At 43.1% G+C, this 22,154-nt stretch overlaps 1 protein-coding gene across 1 annotated transcript in view; it reads left to right on the top strand.

Moving 5' to 3' along the window:
* The window catches only part of SEMA5B (semaphorin 5B), a 132,829-nt gene that overhangs the window by 92,507 nt on the left and 18,168 nt on the right, over positions 1-22,154 (top strand). Inside the window, exons 11-19 of the mRNA XM_054380966.1 lie at positions 1,566-1,683; positions 7,326-7,507; positions 10,988-11,131; positions 12,636-12,783; positions 14,065-14,290; positions 14,931-15,149; positions 17,011-17,181; positions 18,443-18,592; positions 19,518-19,562. Coding sequence (XP_054236941.1) covers positions 1,566-1,683; positions 7,326-7,507; positions 10,988-11,131; positions 12,636-12,783; positions 14,065-14,290; positions 14,931-15,149; positions 17,011-17,181; positions 18,443-18,592; positions 19,518-19,562 — 1,403 coding nt within the window. The remainder of the gene's footprint in view (positions 1-1,565; positions 1,684-7,325; positions 7,508-10,987; positions 11,132-12,635; positions 12,784-14,064; positions 14,291-14,930; positions 15,150-17,010; positions 17,182-18,442; positions 18,593-19,517; positions 19,563-22,154) is intronic.

The following is a 22,154-nucleotide window of genomic DNA, read 5'->3' as shown; positions in this document are numbered from 1 at the left end:
CAGGATGGGGGTCCATAGCCAGAATAATGAGCAAAGAAGTATGTGTCCTTGGACTGAGGATCCCGAGTCTTTTCTAAGCAAATATTTGATATTCCGTTGCCTGGGATTGGGGCAAAATCATCTTTGCCTTTTCCCTGAGTGTGCTCAAGCATCTGAAGGAAGAATGCAGTAGAGAAATTCATTGTAACTACCTTGCTGAAGCATGAAAGATGAAGTTATATTCCTTACAACTTTGTGTGTAAAATTTATAGTAGAGGAAATGTAGGAGCTGCCATGTAGGAGACAAGTGGAAATTCATAATTTAATTTAAATATATACATGCATGTCTGTCTGGTTATAAAGCAGTGGGTACCAGACAGCAAAACAGGCTTGGGTCTGCTTTGGGGCAAATCACTGGGGAGTCAGTACAGACTGATGGAGTGTTTTCAGCTGTGCTTAAGGGACTTGCTTTTTCATTTGTGGCCAATTACTGGCTAATAGGATTTCAAAGATTTCTGGGAGGGAATGGTTCACATCTCATTGCATTTTTTTTTCTTTTTTAATGTTTCATTTATCATACTAGCCTTAGAATAAGTTTTGTTACTTTCCTGTTTGGCTTCCTGAATGGAATTTTTCCCCTTGGTCCCTTGCTGCTGTCTCATTGACAGTTTTCAAATCATTTGGGACTTTTGGAAAGATTCTATCAGCCTTTTCTGTAATAGAAGAGAATGGATCATTGGAATGAAAAGTAATATTGGAAATCTTTTCAGATTTAGTTCTCTCTTTGTCTCTCACTAATACATGCATGATGTGGCTTGTACTGTTGTTTTCTTAATGAAAATAATTTGAAGGCAACTCATGGGAGCAATCACTGCTGCTGAATTTTACCAGTGCAGACTAATTCAGTGACTGACCTTCTCTGTTTAGTGGCAGTAGTACCCCTAGTTATTTTTCTTTAGCAGCTCACATGTTGGGAACACACACTTAGCTTGTAAATATGGATTCAGGAAGAAAATGAATACGACAGTGTTCAAAGCAGCCAAAAGCTTAGAAATAATGTTCTGCTGTGACTTTTCCAAACTGACATCTTGATGTTGGGATTATAAATGGAAGCATTGTTCCAGCAAAGGCCAAGACTAATAGAAAGCCTTTATTACTGGTCCATTGGCTAATTCTGCTTGTCTAACCCCTTTGGATGGACACAGTGTCAGAAAACATACTCACAGAGGTTGCTTTGTGTGAGATTTGGCCTGCTGAGTGATTATATGTGGGCACAAAGATATCTCAATGACAAGTGTTCTTTGACTAAAATTTGTAAAGTCATTTTCTTTCCCTAGGCCTTGGAGAGGAGTGAACTGATTTTTAATCTACAGCTTCTATGAGTGATATTTGCTTTGTGTCTTATCACCCTGCTATTCAGCCATTCTCTCCTTCCAGGCAGGTAAACCTCTGTTTAGAAGAAATTGTTTCTTCTGCTGAGCCTTGGTGCAGTTGACAGCTGTCATATACAAGCACTATACTTGAATACGTGTCTTTAGAGCTAGACAGTTTTGAAGAGCTTTAATCTTTACTCTTTTCACATACAGGGAATGCCTCGGAGCCAGAGACCCCTATTGTGGCTGGGATTACAAGCAGAAGCGATGCACCACCATTGAGGACAGCTCCAACATGAGCCTATGGACTCAAAACATTACTGAGTGCCCAGTAAGTAGAAGGAGTGGAAATGTTTTATGTATAACACTATAGGAGTATGTGTGTACTCATGTAGAAGGGAGAGAGAAAGTGAGTGTGTGGCCGCCTGATGAAGATTGGCTGTCAGAGAAACCTGGAGAGCCCAGTGGCACATGCTAATATGTGAACACAGCCTCTTGTTGAGAATACAGAGACCCTGTATGTATTTTCTGCAAAAGAGGGATCCCAAAGCAAGCATTCAGTCCTCCTCACCGTCAGTGAAGAAGACTGGATCATGCTGTTGGTTACTGCTGAGAACCATGTAAGCCCCAGATGAAACCTACTATCTGCACCATTTCCTTCGCTTCCCTACAGGCCAAGGCTATCAGAATAGGCGACTACAGCATCCTTGGGCAGCATTCTGTTAATTTTCCTCTTGGATTTCTGAGATGGGCCGAGTTGATGCTAGTGAAGTGTTGCATTGACAGGAAGAGGTGCCTAGGGAGCAGCAGAGAGTTGGGGCATGTGGGGATGGTTTGCAGAAGGAACAAAACGATGTAGTATCTACAAGAGAACACAAGGGAAGGGGAGAGTGTAACCAAGAGAGACTATGAAAAAAAGAATATTGGGTTCTAATCATGCTTCAGCAGGCCAAAGACCAAATCTACATGATGTTTCTAGGAGGTGATCATCTTTCCTTGCTCTGGTTTCCATCAGAAGCAGCAGTTAAAGAACGGTGTTTCTGCTTGACTCGGTTTGAGTGGCTCTCCAGCTCTCTTCCCATCCACCCTCCTCTGACAACAATATCCAGTTCCTGGCTGTGATCCCCAGGAGCCATCTGGCCAAATTTAATTCCTGCTGCTTGAACTGTACCTGCACGATGGCTTGTTGAATAAATTTGGGGTAGAAATTCTCATTAAGGTCCATTGTTATTATCTAATGTCAATTAGCATGTTAATGCTGCTAAGTCTGGTAGATAGAGAGAGAGAGGACTGAATGGGTTATATCTTCAGTATGCTATTTCTGTCTGGAGGTGCTGGGATGTTTATTCCCCTTATCTTCCTTACTTCTCAGATATTTTCCTAGGAAATATTAGTCATTACTTCAATCCATTCTCAGCTTGGCAGGCTTAAGTTTTTCACTGCTGGATTCAGAGGCTTGTGTGTTTAAAACCCTCCTGTGTTGAACTGGGATGCAGTGTTTCTTGATTGCCATGGTGTTATCTTGTCCTGCTTAATGCCTGTGTCTGTTGATAGGTGTGTGAGGTGTTAATCCTCTAGTTTGAACATGTCTGCTGTAGTGCACACCAGGGAACAGGCTACTCCAGATCATTGTTTCAAGGTCATAAAAATCCAGCACACAATATTCAGGAGCTTTGGCTGTTCTTGGGATGCTAGTTTTACATTGGTTTTAGCATTTCCATTGTGGATTACTTTCCATGTAGGTGCTCTTGTTCTGGTGCATACATCAGCTTTGTGCTCTTTGACTGAGAGGCTACCAAGCTGTTTGAAATCCACATGCAAACGCTTTCTTTTTCTTTCTCTTCTGCCCCTTGCTGGAATGAATTCACCACTGGTGTGGAGTGGGGTACTTCATTTAAGCACCTAATTCAGCAAAGTCCAAGTAATTCCTTGTGTTCAGTGCAGAATAAAGGTCATGGTGAACAAAGGCACGAGTCTAAGACAGCATGTGCAAATGACCACTGGAAAGGCAGGGGAATGCAGTGACCCAACGCCAAATTTCACATCTGAAAAAATCTGGTCTGGGAGTTTAGCTGGATGAGTTACTGTCTTAAGAACTGTCCTGGCTTTTCTCAACCCACTTTTCTGGGCCAAGCACCAGGCACTCAGCTGTGCTGGTACAGCTGTATGTGAGATCACAGTCAAGTGTGACGTGGTGTAGATTAAAAGGACCCCTCCCAAATAAACTTTTCCTAACCCAGATAATGTCACTGAGTTCTTCTGCAGCCTAGCCCACAAACAGATGTCCTGGCACAGCTGAGAGACTGGCACACAGCAACTTCTAAAGCCAGAACTGGCATATTAATTGAATTATGTCCTACGGGGGCCAGGCATTAGTGTGAGTCAGCCACAACACTAGCACAGCTTGACTGCTGCTCTTGTGCAAACATGCTTGTTCAGAGGTAATTTGAACATCTTTGTGCAGCAATGCATTGTACCACAGATCCATCTCCAACTCAAGGGACCTTAGATAGAAATTTAATCATATTGTGTTAACATAGTACCTTGGGCAGTGGTGTTACCTGGTTATTACTAGGTAACACCCAAACACTCCTAAAGGTTCATTGCTAAGATTGCAATGTCAGGCATTTAACCTAAAGAAATTATGGAACACAAATTGCACATGCTGCTCTCTTCCCCGTATGTGCATCTGTCATATCCGGGAGTTCTGAATACATGATTTGTGTGCTCTTTCTTCTTAAGACTGAAATAAAGCCATATCCTACTCTGTAATACCATACTGATGCCAGTATGAGCCACCAGCAGAAAAAGAACTTTAGATTTGGCTAACAAACTCCAGAAGCCAAGCTCATGGGGTCACTGCTGATGGTAGCTGGCAAGTCAGGAATTTAATATTCCTGTTAAAGGATACAATCTTCCTTATCCCAAGCCAAATGATGCTCTTCCTCACAGGTTTTCATCCCAGTCCCATTCAGTGCTTTCACTAAACTCCTCTATCAGTCATCTGGCATTTGCTTCATGCTACTCCATTTTCTTACTAATCAGTGCCAGTCACCCCACTCCTTTTTTGGAGTGGCCAGCAGACTTTGTACCCTGCTCTCAATTCATGTAGGCTCAGCCACTCAGAGCTGTAGTGCCCAGGATAATCCTGCTTGAACCCATGCTGAAGCATACTCAATGCACAGAGAAAGACTTCAGATGCCAGGATCAAAATCTGTGAGTCTCTGTAAACTGAGAATCTTCCTCTCAACCTCCCAAGGATTTTATACCCTAGACAGATTTGAATGCCTTCCCTTGGAACCGTAAAAAATTTCAAGGACATAAAGTTCAGTTCTGTGCTCTGAACACAAGCTTGTTCCAAGGAAAAGGTTTCCACTTATGAACATTCTTTTTCCTTAGATTTGATTTAAGAAATGCTTTAAGTGTTTTGACTGAAACTTTGCAGGAATTTTTAGCTTCTATCAAACAGACAACATGGAAACTTCTAAGTGAAATAGTTAGTAACTATCTGAATCCTAAGAGGAAGCATAGATGAATGCTTCTAGCCTGTAATATCAGAATAAACACTGAAAATATCTTGGTCGCAGGAGGTAGGAATGGTGAGTCTGAACTTTTAGATCTTTTACTAGAGTCTTTAGGTGGTAAAAGGGAAAAAATGAAAAGGCAATGACCTTGGTGGGAGCATGGCAATTAATAAACCATGAGGACTCTGGATTGGGTAATAGTCAGGTAAGAGAAGAGCACTTGATCACATGTATTTTTAAAGATGTCTTCTCTGTCTGATGGGCACTGTGTTGGCTACAAAGGATTTGCCTTCAGATATTCCTGAAAAAGATCAATGCATGTGGGTTTTTATCCCACTTCCCAAGTTTGCTCTTTTGAAGATATTTTTATGAATTTAAAGATGGAATAGTAATCCATATATAATTACTTAAGTATAAAAACTTCCCACACTCACAACGTGACATGGTTGTAAATCTAAGCATTTTGGTTATGGCTGCTTATTTGTTTAATTTTTGGGTTGCTTCCCAGTATCTCTTATGAGCCAATAATTATTTGTCAGCTTTTTCTTTCTTTTTTTTTAATTGAAGCCACGGGCCATATCATACCATTGATTTCTGAACAGTACTCCCTGTTGGAATCAGCAAGGCTTTCTGGCTCAAAAATGAATAGAAATGATCCAATACTTGGATTATGACTTTTGTAAGGCAGGCAGAGAAGGGAGTTAAATCTGGCATTAAATATCTCAAAGTAGTTCTTTCAATTCCCCTGACTTTTAGCAGCCCAACTGTATTGATTTTTGATTGCATGAGTGTTTAAAGCAACAAGTTCAACACAACAGCAAAATTCTGTGTTCTTCTCTTTGGGCATCTTGCCTTGTAACCTGCAGCCCAGAGCAAATTTTTGTGACGACATGATAATCTATTGCAAACAAAGGTTTACAGCAGATGCTTGAAGCCCCCCAACTGCAGCCTAATGAGCACAGTAACAGATCTAAATTACTTCCATGCCACTGCTGCGTATCTTTGATGCTGCTATAGATGGGTGAGAGTGGAAGATGACAGCCCACCAGAGGTGCATTATGAGTGCTTAATGTAGTTCCAGACTTGGGGAACAAGCAACAAAGCAGTGTGTTTCAAAGGATGTGTGCTTGAGAGCGCTACTCCCATGGCTGTGGTTGACTCCCTGCGTGGCTCCCAAGCAAGCTCATAACCTCTCCATGCCTTGGTTTCCTTGTCTATAAAGAACAAAAAATATTTTCCCCCATGGGGCAGCCCAGGGCCTTGATCCTCCAGACTGCAGAGCTCAGTGAAGCATGGCACAGTGGGGTTTGTCAGCAGTAGCTAGTTCAGATTTGGGGCCAGGGCTGTTTGCCAGGGCCCCATCCACTTTCTTTCTTCACCCTTCATTGCATGTGACACTGAGGCCAAGTGCAGTGTTGCCTTTGCCAACAGTTTTACGAAAGCTGCTGAGCATCCCAGCACCCCATGCGTGACACCAGTGGGGATGAGCCACTGGCAGGCAGCCACCATCCATGCTGTCCCTCTTGCAAGGCCCTTGCCTGTGGGGACATGCACCTTGTTCCCTCAGCTCAAGGCTTAGGGCTCACCCAGCAGCGCTGGGTAAAACAAGGCACAGAGGAGCAAGCTCTGCCACCCTGTCTCTGGGAAGGTTTCTACTAGTCCTGGTCTGAGGTAGTTCTCTTTCTCATGGTTTCGATCTGCCAAGACTACTGTGTTTTTGCTTCTTCATTATGGTGCACAAAAATCTCAAGCCTCAGGCTATCTGGGGCTGTACTGGCATGGAAGCAAAGGACAGAGGAAACAGCCCTGTGATCTGGTCTATAAATTATCTTGAGATTAATTCTTGCTCTTTAGCCCACTATGTGATCCTCAACATTAATTCTAGTCACCACCATCTCCTTCACTTTCTGTCTTTCACCTATCTTAGAAAATAAGGCAGTGGCTCTGCTTAGAAAGGGAGCCAGTTCTTACTGTGTGTTTGGACAGGGCCAAACTCAGGAGGCCTGGTCTCAGCTGATTGCTATGGTTATAAATGCTACCTCAGGAGCAGTCCCAAGCACTGCAGAGGCAGGAGCATAATGGAGTGAGGACAATCAGCAGCAGCTGTTGTGTTGCTTGTAAGGCTGAAGCTGTGCCGTGTGGGACGAGGGAGCACGGTGGTTTTGCGGCGTGGCAGATGGATGCTTGCGTCTGGCGTGGTGCTGGCTGGGTCGGCTGGGGTGCCTGTGCGCACACGTTAGGTATGTGGGGTGGAATTTGGAGGGTAAATATTGACGTGGCATTGTCTCAAAACAACCCTCTGTTTTGAATCCTGCTTGCAAGCACAGACAGCTCCCATCTAAGCTGCATCCTAATCCTCTCAGCAGCATTGTTTGGCATTTCTACTGTGGGGCTCTCTACAGAAATGTAAACTTGCTATTAATGACTTTTTTTTTTCTTTTAAAATTAGGTGAAAAACCTGACAACAAATGGAAGATTGGGACCTTGGTCCCCATGGCAACTGTGTGAGCATTCAGATGGGGACAGCACAGGCTCCTGTATGTGTAGGTCACGTTCATGTGACAGCCCTCGTCCTCGCTGTGGAGGTCGTGGCTGTGAAGGAGCCAGGATCGAGGTCGCAAATTGCTCAAGGTACCTCAGCATCTTTGTGCATTTTAGGAAGGGAACAAGAGTTGTGCCTGTCCACAGTTTGTGTTTCTGTGACCATGTTTTTGTACCCCAGCCAAACTGAGGTATGTGAGATTCAGCTTAAAGTCAAAAAAGTGAAGGAGCCCAGCGGCTCTGAGAGAAGGGCCTTCAGCCAAGGCTCTTGGAAGAAGAGCACCCCAAGTTAGTGTAACATTCACAGTATCACAGTATATCAGAAGCTGGAAGGGACCTCCACAGATCATCAGGTCTAACCCCGCTGCCAAAAGCAGGATCACTTAGGGTAGTCCACACAGGGATGCATCCAAGTGGGTTTTGAATGTCTCCAGAGGAGATGACTCCACAACCTCCCTGGCGAGCCTGTTCCAGTGCTCCATCACCCTTACTGTAAAGAAGTTTCTCTTCACGTTGAGGTGAAATCTTCTATGTTCTAGTTTGAACCCATTGTTCCTTGTCTTATCACTGTGAACCACTGAAAAGAGTCTGGCCCCATCCACTTGACACACACCCCTCAGATATTTATACACATTGATGAGATCCCCTCTCAGTCTTCTCTTCTCAAGACTAAATAGCTCCAGGGATCTCAATTAACCTTCTCTAGACTGTGCCTCGATTTCCCTCAACTGTACAGTGAGTAGTGACCTATCTGGAAGAGGTGAGTGAGGCAGAGGTAGTTTTTATCCATCTTGAACAGCAGTAAGCTCATTATTTTTCAGAGTTTGGATTCCAAGGTTGTGCTACCAAAAGCAAGCAGGAGCACCTTGTAAATGCTTGTAAAGACAGGGCCTAGCCTAGCTCCGAGCAAGGCTTGTTTGCCTTGTTCGGCAAGTCTGTGAACTGTCTGCAGCATACTGGCTAGGTGGAAGCATCAGATCATCATCTGGCAGCAGCACCACTCAGGAGGCATGCCTGCCAGGGACAGCACTTAAACAGCACATGTATCTCAGCTTGTGTTGAAGTGTGCTGCCTTTCCAGGGAAGCCTGAAGCTTGTACTTCAGCAGTATGAAAGCTACATATCCTCTGATGCCCAAGATAGCCACAGTGTTTGTGTCCATGTTGCCCCACCACCCCTAACCTACATCATGTCATGACTCAAGGGAAGATGATGCAGTAGTGTAAGCTCTATTTAACCAGGGTGGGACTAGCCAATATTTTGGTAAATAGTGGTTCAGTATAGTTTTTATCCACTTTATCTTCTCCATAAACATTCATCCATTAAGGGCAACTGTCTTTTGACTCATCCCTGGAGATCAGTTCTGGTCTTGGCATTAAAAATCCAGCAATACTCATGTTTTAATTGGCATCTGTCCCTCCAGTTGTGGGCTGTGCTGCCCAAAAAGCATGCAGTCATTCCTGTCCCTGTGCTGCCACCATGGGCTGAGCAAAACCTTCCCCAGGCAGGCTTTTTATGTCAGTGGTAAATGGAAAGCATGCCAGTGGGATGGGTTTCTCAGCAGTGCTCTGATGGCAAAAGAGGCAGGAACAGCTTCTAATAAGGGTATGAAAAATAGATTATTCAATCTTAAGACATAGGAAAACAGCATGGTTTGAAAAATAGGGACATCTGGTCATCCTACATTCGCCTCAGCCCTCAAATTTCCTTTAATTGACTTCATATGGCACTGAGATTTCATTTTGCAATGAGGGAGCAGGATGCCTGAAGATGAGTTCTATTAGAAAGCTGGAGATCTGAAAAAAGGAGGGTATCTACTTCTGTTAAAAATCCCAATCCACGAATAGATGCTGAGAATTGTTGGGGGTTTTGAGGAATTTTTAGTCACAATGACATTTCTTTTTCTTCCTTTCTTTTTTTTTTTCCTTGCAATGACAGCAACCTTCCATTTGATGTTTGTACGATTTTGCTCGTATATCTTTCTTTTGGATTAGGGAATAGGGAGGTAGTAGGTGGTTTAAACATGTCAGAATAAGATGAAATATCAGAATTTTTATGTAAGTGAGTTTCATGTTCTTTGACCTTGTTTGGGGTGGGAGAAAGGAAGGAAAGGAGTGAGAGGGACGAGAGAACAAGAGGAGGAGGGGAGGAATGGCTAACAAGGTTCTGAAATAAAGCTGCCAAGAACAGGCAAGAGTAGATAACAAACACAAAAAGTGTGAAGGGCAATGCGGGTTTTAGCTTTCATCCTCTTCCCTGATTGGTGCTATGCCAGAAAAATATTTCTTGCCAGCAGTGTTATTAGTTCAGTAAATGCTTTGAAAATTAACATCTGTTTTCAAGTTTAGCTTTCAAGAACCCGAAAGCACCTGAGTTGTTTTCTGACTACTTTTTAGAAAGGCTTTTCTTTATTAAAAAAAAAAAAATAAAACAAATGAGATTTTTGGCTTAAAGTGCTGAAGAATCAAGATTAGGCAGTTTTGTAAAACAGAGCATTGCCGCTGGCTTCATATGAAATGAAACCTGCAGCTCAGAAGAGATGAGATACAGTTCCTCCTGTCCTGCTCCAAGGTTCAGTAGTGCTGCCAAATCAGAAGAAGGTGAGCTTTTGATAAATGCAAGAATTTAGAGATGAAAATGTTGGCTTCTGAGTAACCATGCGTCTGAGTCACCACACGGCAGCAGCGTCACAGGAGCCAGCCAGCCGCACATGCTCAGCCTGTCACAGGAGCTGGGCACAGAGCATTTGCTGATGCCTGTTGCTGAGGTGTGAACTAAGGGGTTTTACATCACTTTTGCTTCAGGCTAAGTTACAACTGCTCAGCAGAGATGTGATCACTCATTAAACCATGAAACCTGACGCTGCCTCGGAGCTCTTAATTGCCTCTGGTTTCTACAGGTTTAGGGTCACTCTATGGTGACGTCGGCAGGCAGCCATGAAAGCTAGAATCAGATATTGCTGTTTTTAATGAAATCTGAGATTTCTATTTAGGATTCAATGCTGAAAGCTTTAGGAAAACACCAAATATTTTGAGGTTTGTGATAAAAGTATGGGAGCTGTCAGAAGTATTGCTGTGAGAGATTTAAAGTATTGGTACCTACTGAATTAGCAGAGGGTAGGTTTTATGTATCCTTTATCACAACTGGCATGTGTGACCCTCAAAACTCTCTGCAGAAGAGTCCAGGAGATACAACCTTGGGATCAGTCTTTGGTTGAGAAAAGTGAGGTTATGAGATGTGGGGGAGATGATAGTCAATAAGAGTTATAGCAACCACACTGTTGCCCACAAAATCCTGGGAGGCATTTTAAAAAACATTCAGCATTGGCTTCATTCTCTTCATTTCCAATTCTTAGAGACTTCAATGAGAGGAAAGTTAGGCCAATGCTAACCACTTTTGAAAATCCCTTTTCTAAATCTCTGCTGGTAAAGTCTGGTTGAAATTAAGAATCTCTTCTCCAGTGGACTCAATGATTCCCATCAGTGACTTAAGTGTTTCATTTAAAGCAGCATGATGTGGTCAGACCACTAGGTCACGCCCATACTCTGTTCTCTCTCATTCTTTTTGTTAGAAATGGCGCTTGGACACCCTGGTCTTCCTGGGCCCCATGTAGCACCTCCTGTGGGATAGGCTTTCAGGTCCGCCAGCGGTCGTGCAGCAACCCTGCTCCACGGTATGGGGGCAGGGTCTGCGTTGGGCAAAGCAGGGAAGAAAGGTAAGAGATGTCCTCAATGCCATGTGTTCACTTCTGTGGTTGGTTATAATGCTGCAGCTGGAACTGGTGGCTCTTATGTGAATGGAAATTAAGGCTACTTGGCTAAATGCACAAAACTGAAGGAATTCCATAGCCTGGGAGGGATGAGGTTGCTCACATGCATGGCCACTCTATTTCAATGAGCCTGTGAGCATCAGAGACTTCAGGGATAACTCTATTTTCAGTTAGGACCTTTTTAGACCTTCAGAAGTATTCCTGTCTCCCAAGCAGAGGGCTGACTTTATAAATAAAAGGAGAAGCTTCTTCTCCTGTCAGCAGTGTGGTTTATGGATGGTTGCACTGTTCTGATCCCTCCCTGAGGAGGCAGTCAAGTATGTGTGGCTTTCCTTGCCAATTGCACTGTTCTTGTCTCTACTAATTGTGCTGAGTCACCAAAACAAGTTTGAGACAAAATAGATCTTAACTCACAGGTTTGGGGTTGAAATTTTGCAGGGCTTGGCATCAGAAAAACATAAATTTCCTGCCCCCCTATTAATTAAGCAAATTTTGATGCAAAAATCACTAAAAGACAATACTTTTTTAATCTATAAAAGCCACCTGCACTGCTACACTCCTTTAAGCGTGGCCCCTCATTAAACATATGCTCTCAGGCATTCCAATTTGGTTTCCAGATTTGACATTTCATTAAAGGCAACCTTTGCTTGTCAGTAGGCTGCTGCTTGTCCCTTGAGCAGCCACTTAAGACAGATCTGTCTTCCGTGTTTCTCAGCATACAAAGGGAAATTCATTTAACTTCTTTGATTCAGGACATTGTAATGTTTGGTTTGTTTTGTGGCCATTCACAGTGGTCTTTTCTGGGTTTTAAAGACTACATCTGAGTCAGTTGTACTCCCATGTGATTCAATTTGAGAACAATCTTTATTAAACAGCTTAACAAAATTGAAGTTACCTTTTAAAAAGGGAATGTGAAATAGCATTAATTTAGGCTTGCTTTGATGCACAGAGCATCCAAATCAGCTGAAGTTGCAACGCTGATTTCTTAGGGTCCAAGCAGCAGTAAGGGCCAAGATCATGTGAAGAAATGACTGTCAACTGTTTAACATCTGCCATTAGTGACAGGTCACTGTTGAGTTGATCTCCCACTTGTCATCCCGCTGAAAATACTCACCATCCACTCTTTTTGTGACACATGGGCTTCGGCTTATGAGCTCTTTTGTGAACTCAGTACATAAAAGTCTTGAAGAACTTAATCTTGACCATTTATTCCAACTGCCTCACTGAGCTCAGCCTGCATAGTCCACTCTCTGTTCTGTACATAGGGAACAGTTCTCTGCGCTCAGCACAGATTTTGCTAGTCTGACTGTTGTGTCAGCCTTCTGCTGGCTTTCTGTGCATGCGCGATTTGCACCCAGAATGCAGTGAGCAGTCTGATGCCTCTCACCATTTTGTCCCTCTGGTGTGCTGGCATGAGTATATTTTTGAGCAATAAACTTTCTTCTTTCAGATTTTGTAATGAGAACAGTCCATGTCCATTACCGATTTTTTGGTCTTCGTGGGGTCCTTGGAATAAATGTAGTGTGAACTGTGGTGGAGGGATTCATTCAAGGCAGAGATCCTGTGAAAATGGAAACACGTGTCCAGGCTGTGCTGTGGTATGTATTGTTGACTGACATTGCATAAGGGGCACTTATTGACATCTAGCTTCTAGGAACTTGGTGTTTAACTCCTCTCTCAATCTTGGTTATATTTCTCAAGCTAGAAGAAAATGCTATCCTCAGCTTTTGCTAGAGAGGATGCTGAAATGAACTGAGAAGCAGAGAGGTGGCAGATTCCTAAGTCAGTGAAGTTGCTGGGGTTGTGTCTTTGTGTGTGTTCAGGTAGGGACAGACTGGGACTTCCTTAGGCTTAGACATCAAGTCCTCTACCTGAAAGCACTCTACACTTTTTTTTTTCTGTCCCGCTTCCAAGGATAATCCTATTGAGTAAAGGAGACCCTATCCACCTCAGAAACGAGTTTCAATGTTGTACTTGAGTAAACAACAGGTCAAACACCTAGGTCCTCATCAGTCCATCAGTGGAGCAATGGCTAGCCATTTTCTCTCTTTGGTTTTCCTTTCCCATTCTGGCAGCTGTTTCATGCAGCTGTTTTCATCATTTTTGTGGAGAGTTTTCTTTCAGTGTGAGCAGATTTGATCTGGAACCTCTCTGTTCATAAGCTGTTTGGCATTTACTCTGAAAGCATGGAGTCCTAAAGTGTTGCATTCCTTTCCCTCTGCCAGAAAAAGTTATTAATTTATTTTAAAACAAGATTGCAATGTTTGTCACTGGAATTCTTCCCACTAGGGGTGAGAAAGACCCCAAATCATCCCATTCCCATTCAGCCAGGGTGTTGTCTGTATTCAGTGAGTGCTCTACACTGAGGATGGAGAATGGTTTATAGCCCTCATTAGAGTTCAAAAAGCCAACCAAACAAAAATAGCTGTAAAAAGATATGCACATTAAAAATAAAACAATAAACTTTTCAAGTAATAAACCTTACTGACATTTTGCCTCATGTGGCTCCTCTAGGCTGACCTGAGAGCAGCATCTCAAGGTCACAGTAGAAAACTTGTTTATTGTTACTTTTATCTGTTGTCTGAATTATTCTCCAGCTCCCATGACTTTGAGTCAACAAAGAAACACAAACCTGAGGGAGACATAAAAATAGCAAGCAGAGTTCACCCTTGAGGTTCATCTGGAGCTCTGTACCACTGTTGCCACTGTAGACACAGAGGCACTAGCTTGTGTCTATGAGGTCAGATAAGGTGGATGGAGGTTGTTTTAGATCCAGATGGATCCAGAGGGTACTCCTTTATTTTCTGTAGTGTAAATAAACCTGTGTCAGCTGGGCTGCTGCTGTTTAATAAGGAGAGAGTGGCTTTCCTTCTTGGCAGGAATATAAAACCTGTAACCCAGAGAGCTGCCCAGAGGTGCGCAGGAATACACCCTGGACCCCATGGATGCCTGTCAACATCACCCAGAATGGTGCCCGCCAGGAGCAGCGCTTCCGCTACACGTGTCGTGCCCAGCTGTCTGATCCCCACGAGCTGCAGTTTGGGAGGAAGAAAACCGAGAGCCGATTCTGCCCCAATGATGGCTCAGCAGTGTGTGATACCGACTGTACGTCTTGCTAGCTCTGGGCAATGTAGGGCAAGCCTGGGTTTGGTGATGGAAGCAGGGTCCCCTCGGAACAAGAACCTGACTGTGTCTGCCCAAGGCTCAATATGTATGACTAGCGTTAGTGCAGAATGGCAGGGGTGGAGAGAACCCTGTGATTCAGAGATCAATACAGTTGTGAGCTCTGTGCTTGTGGCAGATTTGTTCTTGCTATTGTCAGGCTGGCCCAAAGAGAACTGGCAAGTAGGGAGATGTAGAGAAGAACCATTCTGCAGGACACTGTATCTTAACTCCATCTTCCTCTCTGGAGGCTCTCTTGTGTGCTGCCTCTGGGTCTATTCTCTCAGTACTTCTGTGATGTGAGGCAGTGGCCTGAGGGCAGAGCCTCAGCTACCATAATTTGCTGCTCAGAAAGATCGTTTATCAAGCTTATCAGTAGACTTTGTTTGTGTGTGTACAAATTTCTTGTTGTGTTTAGCTTAGCTGTAACCCTGTGGAACAAAACTCTTGCTAAGGGCTTTCAAGAGAAACTCTTCCCCAGGGCACTTAAATCCTGATTTTGTGTATGAATTGAAGCCCTTTTTGAAGACCAAACAAGTGATTAATTAGTGATCTTGCGGTGTCTTGTTTGTTTTCCTTGAAGCTCTTGTTGATGACCTCCTCAAGACTGGTAAGACCACTGCACGGATTATCAATGGGGGCTGGTCCTTCTGGGGCGCCTGGTCTTCCTGTTCGCGGGACTGTGAGTTGGGCTTTAGGATCAGGAAGAGAACATGCACAAACCCTGAACCTAAAAATGGTGGCTTGCCCTGTGTGGGGTCAGCGATGGAGTACCAGGACTGCAATCCACATCCCTGCCCAGGTAACCATGATCATCTTCCTGCATGAAATTCAGAGGTGTATTTCCCCATCTTAATGTTAGAGCCAACAAAAAAAAAACAAATAACCCAAAACAAATAAACAAATCCATAACAACATTTCCAAGCTGCTTTTTTTTTTCTTTTCTTTTTTTTTTAATTTTGGGATTTTTTCCTTAATTATTTTTAAAGCTATTGTAATGACCCATGTGTGTGATCTTTAGTGCTATGACTTATCTTTCACCTCAGCTTAGAGAGTAACACAGCCATATCCTCTAGAGGAAGTAGTATCGTGGCTGGCCTAGCAAATTTTTGCTTCAAGGTTTGATGTTCCATCCAGTGGAGGGCATCATGGTGCATCTGCACCTTGATGAGGAGACAGGCTTAATAAATGTGGCTTAAAACTGTGTAGAGATGCTTGATGTGGCAGTTCTTTCTTGTGAACACTTGTTTCTTCCCCCTCTCCTGCTTACGTATTGTTCTTGCGATGGGCATCTACTCTTGGCATCAGTTACCATTTCCTGCACAGCCAGCAGGGAGTATTCTTGCCTGGTTTCCTGGTTTTCGAGTTTGTCCTCATGTTTATGTTGCACTCCTGGTCCAGAATAGTAATAATAGACCATTGACTACTGTGTTCACTCTCATTTGTCCTTCTCCCTGCTCTGTAATAACTAAACTAAATTTAAATGGCCTGACACAAATTACCTTGCCTCTGCAGTTCTAGCAATTACCTACCTCCAGCAATATAGTTTCTGGCCTAGAGTTGAAAATGCTGTATTATAATAGTATTATTATGATTCTAAAATTCAATACAAAGATAAAATTTCAATGCAGATATGATCAGAATGTGCAGCAAGAGCATAGCAGGAGTGTCAAACATTGCACTCTATGGCCTATAAAATGAAAATAACTCTAGTGCTATAAAGGCAGCTATTAGTACTATTTTGGAAGCTCTCAGTGGCTTTTCACTAATGTCTGTGCCTTTCTTCTGTGCTGTTTCCTTCCCTTGGACACTATGATGTTTTACAATCTGTTTTGAGTGCATGATTACTATTTCTCTGTGTCTGCCTCCTTCCCTGTCTCACTCAATGTATATACACAAATCCTGGGTTTATCTTGCACTAAGTCATCAGGTTATTATCTTCTGAATTAATGGCATGTGGACCTGAAAATCAGGCAGTCTAGTAGCTGACAAGGGGGGAAGGTGGAAATCAGGGATATTCAGATCTTCAGTCCTTCCCTAGTTTTATCATTATCTTGTTGTGGGGCTGTGCTCAGATCATAGAATGGTTTGAACTGGAATGGACCTTTAAAAGTCATCTAGTCCAATTCCTCTGCAATTATCAGAGGCAACAAAAGTCTTTGAGTTTCTGTTTCCCGAAGGTTGGAACTGGAGGGCTTGAGGGCCCTACAGAAAGGTGCCATTGAGATTGGTTTTGCCAAATTTTTTGCCGTTCCTTTAGGTGAAGCATCAGGAAACAATATAATAACAACACTTTTATAAAAAGGGGTAGAGTAGAATAGAATTAGAATTTAGAATGGAATAGAATGGAATGGAATAGACTAGACTAGACTAGAATAATTTCAGTGGCCACCCTAAAGAATATTTTCTATTTTGGCACTTTATGATGCAGAGTCTTTTTGTGCACAGACTTCATTCTGTATCTGCAGGGTGCAGAACATTCGTACCCTCTCTTGTTATGAATTTCATGTTGTCAGGCCCAAATGTCCTGGGGTGTAAGAAACTGCTAGCTAGTCTGGGCAAAGTATATCTGGAAGGTGAAATATTGGGTCTCTCCAGCTTTGTCACAATGAGAGTAACCAACAGCATCTACCTCTCTCTCCTTGCTTTTCAATGTCCTTCAGTGAAAGGCTCCTGGTCTTGTTGGACTCCATGGTCTCACTGCTCAGCCACCTGTGGGGGAGGACACTACCAGCGCACACGGACTTGCACCAATCCAGCTCCGTCTAGCGGAGAAGATATCTGCATTGGTCTGCACACCGAGGAGGCCCTTTGCAACACACACCCATGTGAAGGTAGCCTGTTATAGAGTCATGGAATTGTTTTGGTTGGAAAAGGCCTTTAAGATCATCGAGTCCATCAACCTAAGACCACTGTGGCCATTAAACCATGTCCCAAAGTGCCATGTCCGCATGTTTCTTGAACAACCTCCAGAGATGGTGACTCCACCACCTCCCTGGGCAACCTGCTCCAATGCCTGACCACTCTTTCAGTAAAGAAATTTTTCCTTATATCCAGTCTAAACCTCCCCTGGCACAATTTCAGGCCATTTCCTCTCATTCTGTTACCTAATACAAGGAAGAAGAAACTGACCCCCACCTCACTACAACCTCCTTTCAGGGAACTGTAGAGAGCAATGAGGTCTGCCCTCAGCCTCCTCTTCTCCAGACTAAACAATCCCAGTTCCCTCAGCCATTCCTCATAAGACTTTTCTTGTCCCTGCTCTAGTAGGCTTAGGTGGTGGTGGGAGCAAGCACATCTGCAAAATATTTAAAAAATAAATCAGAAATACCATCAATTAGATGCTTTTCTGTCCATTCAGTAAATGTCTGTTGAGCCAGGGAAAAAGCAGACATCCCAGTGTTCAACTGCAATGCATCACCTTTTTCTTCACCTGTTCTCTAGCTCTTGCTCTGGCAGTCCGATGCCAGACAGACAGAATCTTGTTAATGGCTGATCCTTTTACAGTAATTGAAAAAGCAGGAGCTTGGTTATTCAATGTGAAAGCTTGCAAGACAAACAAAAGGAGTCATGGAGCATCAATCTGTACAGTTGTTGAAGGGACAATCCTTTCTTTTTCTTACACAGACAAGCAAATAAGCATTGATGCAGCTCAGAGGACAGGGTTTAGCTCTGTGCTGGTTTTGAACCACCTTTGTGTATTTCTGCTCCAGTGCAGGCTGACTCCTGCCCTTGGGAACCTCAGCAAAACTCTTGTAAATGCTCTAATTTGTCCTGGCTGTTAGAGGCAAACCTGGGTGGCCACTGCAACATTGCCCCATCTAGCTGCTTCTTTATCTTTAAACAGAGAGCTGAGGTAGGAGCTGTTAGGACAACTCCATGCTGTGCAATGCTCCACCAAGCATAGTCCATATTACAAGAAATGCAACTTGACAAGGAGGGCATGATGCTTGAACTAACAAAATTAAATCCACTATAGACCCTGGAATTAGATGTGCAGGGAAGGCCCAGGCCAGGATCTAGACATCCTTCAAGGTGGGATCCTTTTCCTTCTTGGTGACATTGTCTGTGTGTTTTCCTGATCTTGGATTTTAGGTGGCTGGTCAGAGTGGTCAGAGTGGAGCCTGTGTAATGAAGAGGGCATCCAATACCGCAGCCGTTACTGTGAGGTGCACAACCCAGACTCTTCTCAGTGCGTCGGAAACAGCACACAGTACCAAGATTGCCTGTATAATGAAATTCCTGGTATGTACAGTGTCATCAAGGAGGGAGAGAGTGGGACACCTCAGGAGAGCAGCTCGTGCCCAGACTGTCAAACTAGGCTGAGATTTTCTCTACTACGAATTGGATTTCGATGCTTCTAGAAAAACAGACAAAGAAACAAAGGTGTTATAAACTCCCTTGTGGCAGGCACAGGATAACTGGCATTCCTGCAAGGCAGCTTAGCATTTCTTTAAAACAGAATTGCCTAGATCTGTAATAAATAACTAGCAGTGCCTCACCTAAACTGAAGCTTTTAACCTTACTTAGTTCCTCTCAGGCTGAGTTACAAAAATTACCTCTGTTCTTGGTATGGATATCGGCAACAGAAGGTCCTTGAACACAGGTATCAAAAGAAGCATCCCAAAAGAACAAAGAAATAAGGTGAGGCAGATGGAGAAAATTGATGTATGAAGTGGGAAGATTAATCAAGGGTCTAACAGAGTGACACTGTTGATGAACAGATGGTCATCATCATCTTCCACCCTGTGTTTTGTGGAAATTGAATCTCTCAGACAAATATTTGATATAGGTCTAGACTGAATAACACTTTTCCACGTTTTTTTTTTCTGGATTACAGTGCCCTGACTTAAAAATCTGACATCTCTAGGCAGTGGTATTCTTTCTTTTTTTTTTTTTTTTTCCATTTTTTTACTCAGCTAACTTCTTTTCCCTACATTGAAGAAGCTAAACAGTGATCAGGTAACAGCACTGGAATTGTCAGGTCTTTGGAGAGGTTTTGTTGCATGTATTTCACACTATGAGTTTTTAAATTCAATTTAGAGTGACTCTCAGCCTGCTGCAGAACGTGTGAGCACCTTCCCATGTCTGGAGCACAGGGGGTTTAATTACTTAAGGAAGTAAAGTGATGGCAAAATGACAACTTTTTCCAATCTTCTTTTCTGTTTAGTGATCCTGCCAGCCTCCAGCATTGATGAGAGCACGAACTGTGGAGGTAGGATACCACTACCTGTATATGTTATTTTTATCTTAACCTGGCTTCTTTTCTCCCTGTGCAGTATCAACCAAACCATTAATCTATACAGCTCCCACTGATAGCCGTAATTCCACTGGAGTCTTGCTGTCTGAGTAAGACTGGAGGAATGTATTGCATGTCCACTTGTCAGTTCCAATATTTTTATTTAATTTGGGGTTTGGATTGGCCACTGAGGGTCGTTAATTACAAGGACAAATTACATTGCTTGTCCCTATCCAGCAACAGGCTAAATGGTTTAGGAGAAAGGGATATTCCACATTTCACCCCTGTAAGCCTCCGTTTGGAGGCAAGTGCTTTTAAAATAACCTGTAAAGATTTCAGTGAGAAGGGTCTCTTGGATAGATCCCTTGCTGATACAGTATGAGATAAGAGTTTATACTTGTCCTCCAAGCACTTGCCAAGTTATTTCTCCTTTCTGCATGTAACTTGGAAATATCCTGTCATTAGTGTCATTTTTCCACTGCCCCTATGATAAAAATTCAGACTGAAGAAAATGGCAGGTTCCATCGACATTTTAAAATGCTGGTTCCACACTAATGACCACATCAATTCCTGCTAGTGTAAGATCCCTGCTCTCCTGAAATCTAGATGATCTGCAGGCTGCCAAAATCTCTTCTCCCTGTGGAGCTTATGGCAAAAAGGCATGCCACCCGTGGCACGGAAATGTGGCCTCTCAGTTTGTGACTCTGGGGCAATCAATGAAATTAAGATTGCAGCACCTGCAATGTAACAGTTGGCTTTCTGCATCACTCCTCCCTCAGTGGCTGCAACCTATCTGCTTCAGTTTCAGGGCTTCTTCCTACAGCTTGTACTCTACTGTCATGCATTGTATCCACATTTCCTTCCTTTACCACCCCCATTCGATTTGCTGTTGTAATCTACATTTTACCATAGCTAATATTATTACTTAGTGTTCTACAATATTTGGCAGAGAAGCCAATCAATAGAAATTCTGTTGGTGTATCTCAGAAAAATCTGTATTTTCAAAGTGATTAACCAGCAAGATTAATCACCAAAGTGATTAACTCCTTGGGGAGTCACATAATGGAGGATGGGGAGGAGGAGAAATAAATAATTAATTTCTTTTATCCCTAAGTTATGGCAAAAAGTCTCCTAAAATTCAGATGAGTCTTTCAAACATGAGAGTGAAATGTAAGAGAGCTTTATGCTTTAGAAAGGATTTCCTACTGTAGTGACTTGCAAATGTAGCAGTGAAACGAACCATTCCCTGCAATATAAGCAAAGCTGGGCAGGAGGAGAACGTGGCAGAGCGTCAGGTAGCTTTACTGAGCATGGTTGCATATTCTGTGTTTTAGCTCTCATGAGTGATGTAAAACAGGCAGAGATTTTTAGAAAGGAAATATCCTTTTGGAAAAGTCTTGTAACATTTAGTAGGAAATTATCATCTTTCTGCTAGTTTTTGGACCATCATCCAGAACACAATAGAAAGTGGTAATCTTGCAATAGAATTTTATAGTGTGGTTTCAAAAATAAATGTAGCTCATCAGTCTGATAAATTCTATATGTTCCTTACTGTAATTATGATTGAAGTGCATTACTTTGCCATAGAACTCTATCAGTTTTGTTCTTTTTAAACTCAGGAGGGTATTTTTTAACTAAAGATTAGAAGAGAGTCATAGACTAATGGGCAGAATTCTCTATTTGAAAAGCATATCAGTTAAAATGTAAGATGGCACCAAAAAAAATGCACACTGTGATCAGACTAAGAATGAACCTCATTTAAAGCCACTCTCTGAGCAGTCCCTTCCATTTCCCTGTGCACAGGCAAGGCAGCACAGCAGCCTGTCCAAATGAATTGGCTTCTTCAGTATTATGGGAATTTTACCAGGTTGATGTGGCTGGCCTCTGAGACAGCTGCCTGGGGGGTCAGCAGAGGTCCCACCCCTTAGGCATTAGGGCATCTGTCATTTGTGTATGAAAGATGACAGAGCAAAAGCAGAGGAAAGGCAGTAGCATTCAGAGTCATCATTTCTGTAGATTCTCCCCTGCACACAGCAAAAGACAACAGGGTCATAAAGTTTTGCCACTCACGACTGCCTCTGGTTGATTCATTAACTTGGTGACTGTAAAGGTCGCTACTGTTTGTTCTGTTGTCACTGGAGATCTCTTGGTGGTCGTTTCTACCCTGGGGTTTGAGAGTCTCTGAGGTGAGGGAGGAATAGGAGTATTGTTTGACTTTGTCTTGCCCCCCATGAGCAGGAGTCACGAGTTAGATACCTCCCAGCATGTGGGATGCACAACTACAGCTCCTTCCAGAGGTCACTGCTGTGCTTGGAGGGTGCTGCTGCAATCCCACATGGAGACCTCTCTGCAGGAGACTTTTATAGTCCAAGAGATTTTCTGGTTGAAAAAATTGCACTGTAGCTACCCTGCCAGCCCCTGCCTGCAACTTGCTTCCTATCTTTGTAGGTTGTGCAGAAAGCCAACACAGAAGTGTTTTCCAAGCAGTTTCCTCCTTTCCTTTGTCCACGTTACCTTTACCCTTCACCTGAGCACCCCTGTTTCACTGTTAGCAGTACAAATACACCT

This window comes from Indicator indicator, chromosome 5 (genome assembly GCF_027791375.1).
Source record: "Indicator indicator isolate 239-I01 chromosome 5, UM_Iind_1.1, whole genome shotgun sequence".
Classification (NCBI taxonomy): Eukaryota; Metazoa; Chordata; class Aves; order Piciformes; family Indicatoridae; genus Indicator; species Indicator indicator.
The sequence above is the reverse complement of the archived record's forward strand: the minus strand, read 5'-3'. Positions and strand labels throughout refer to the sequence as shown.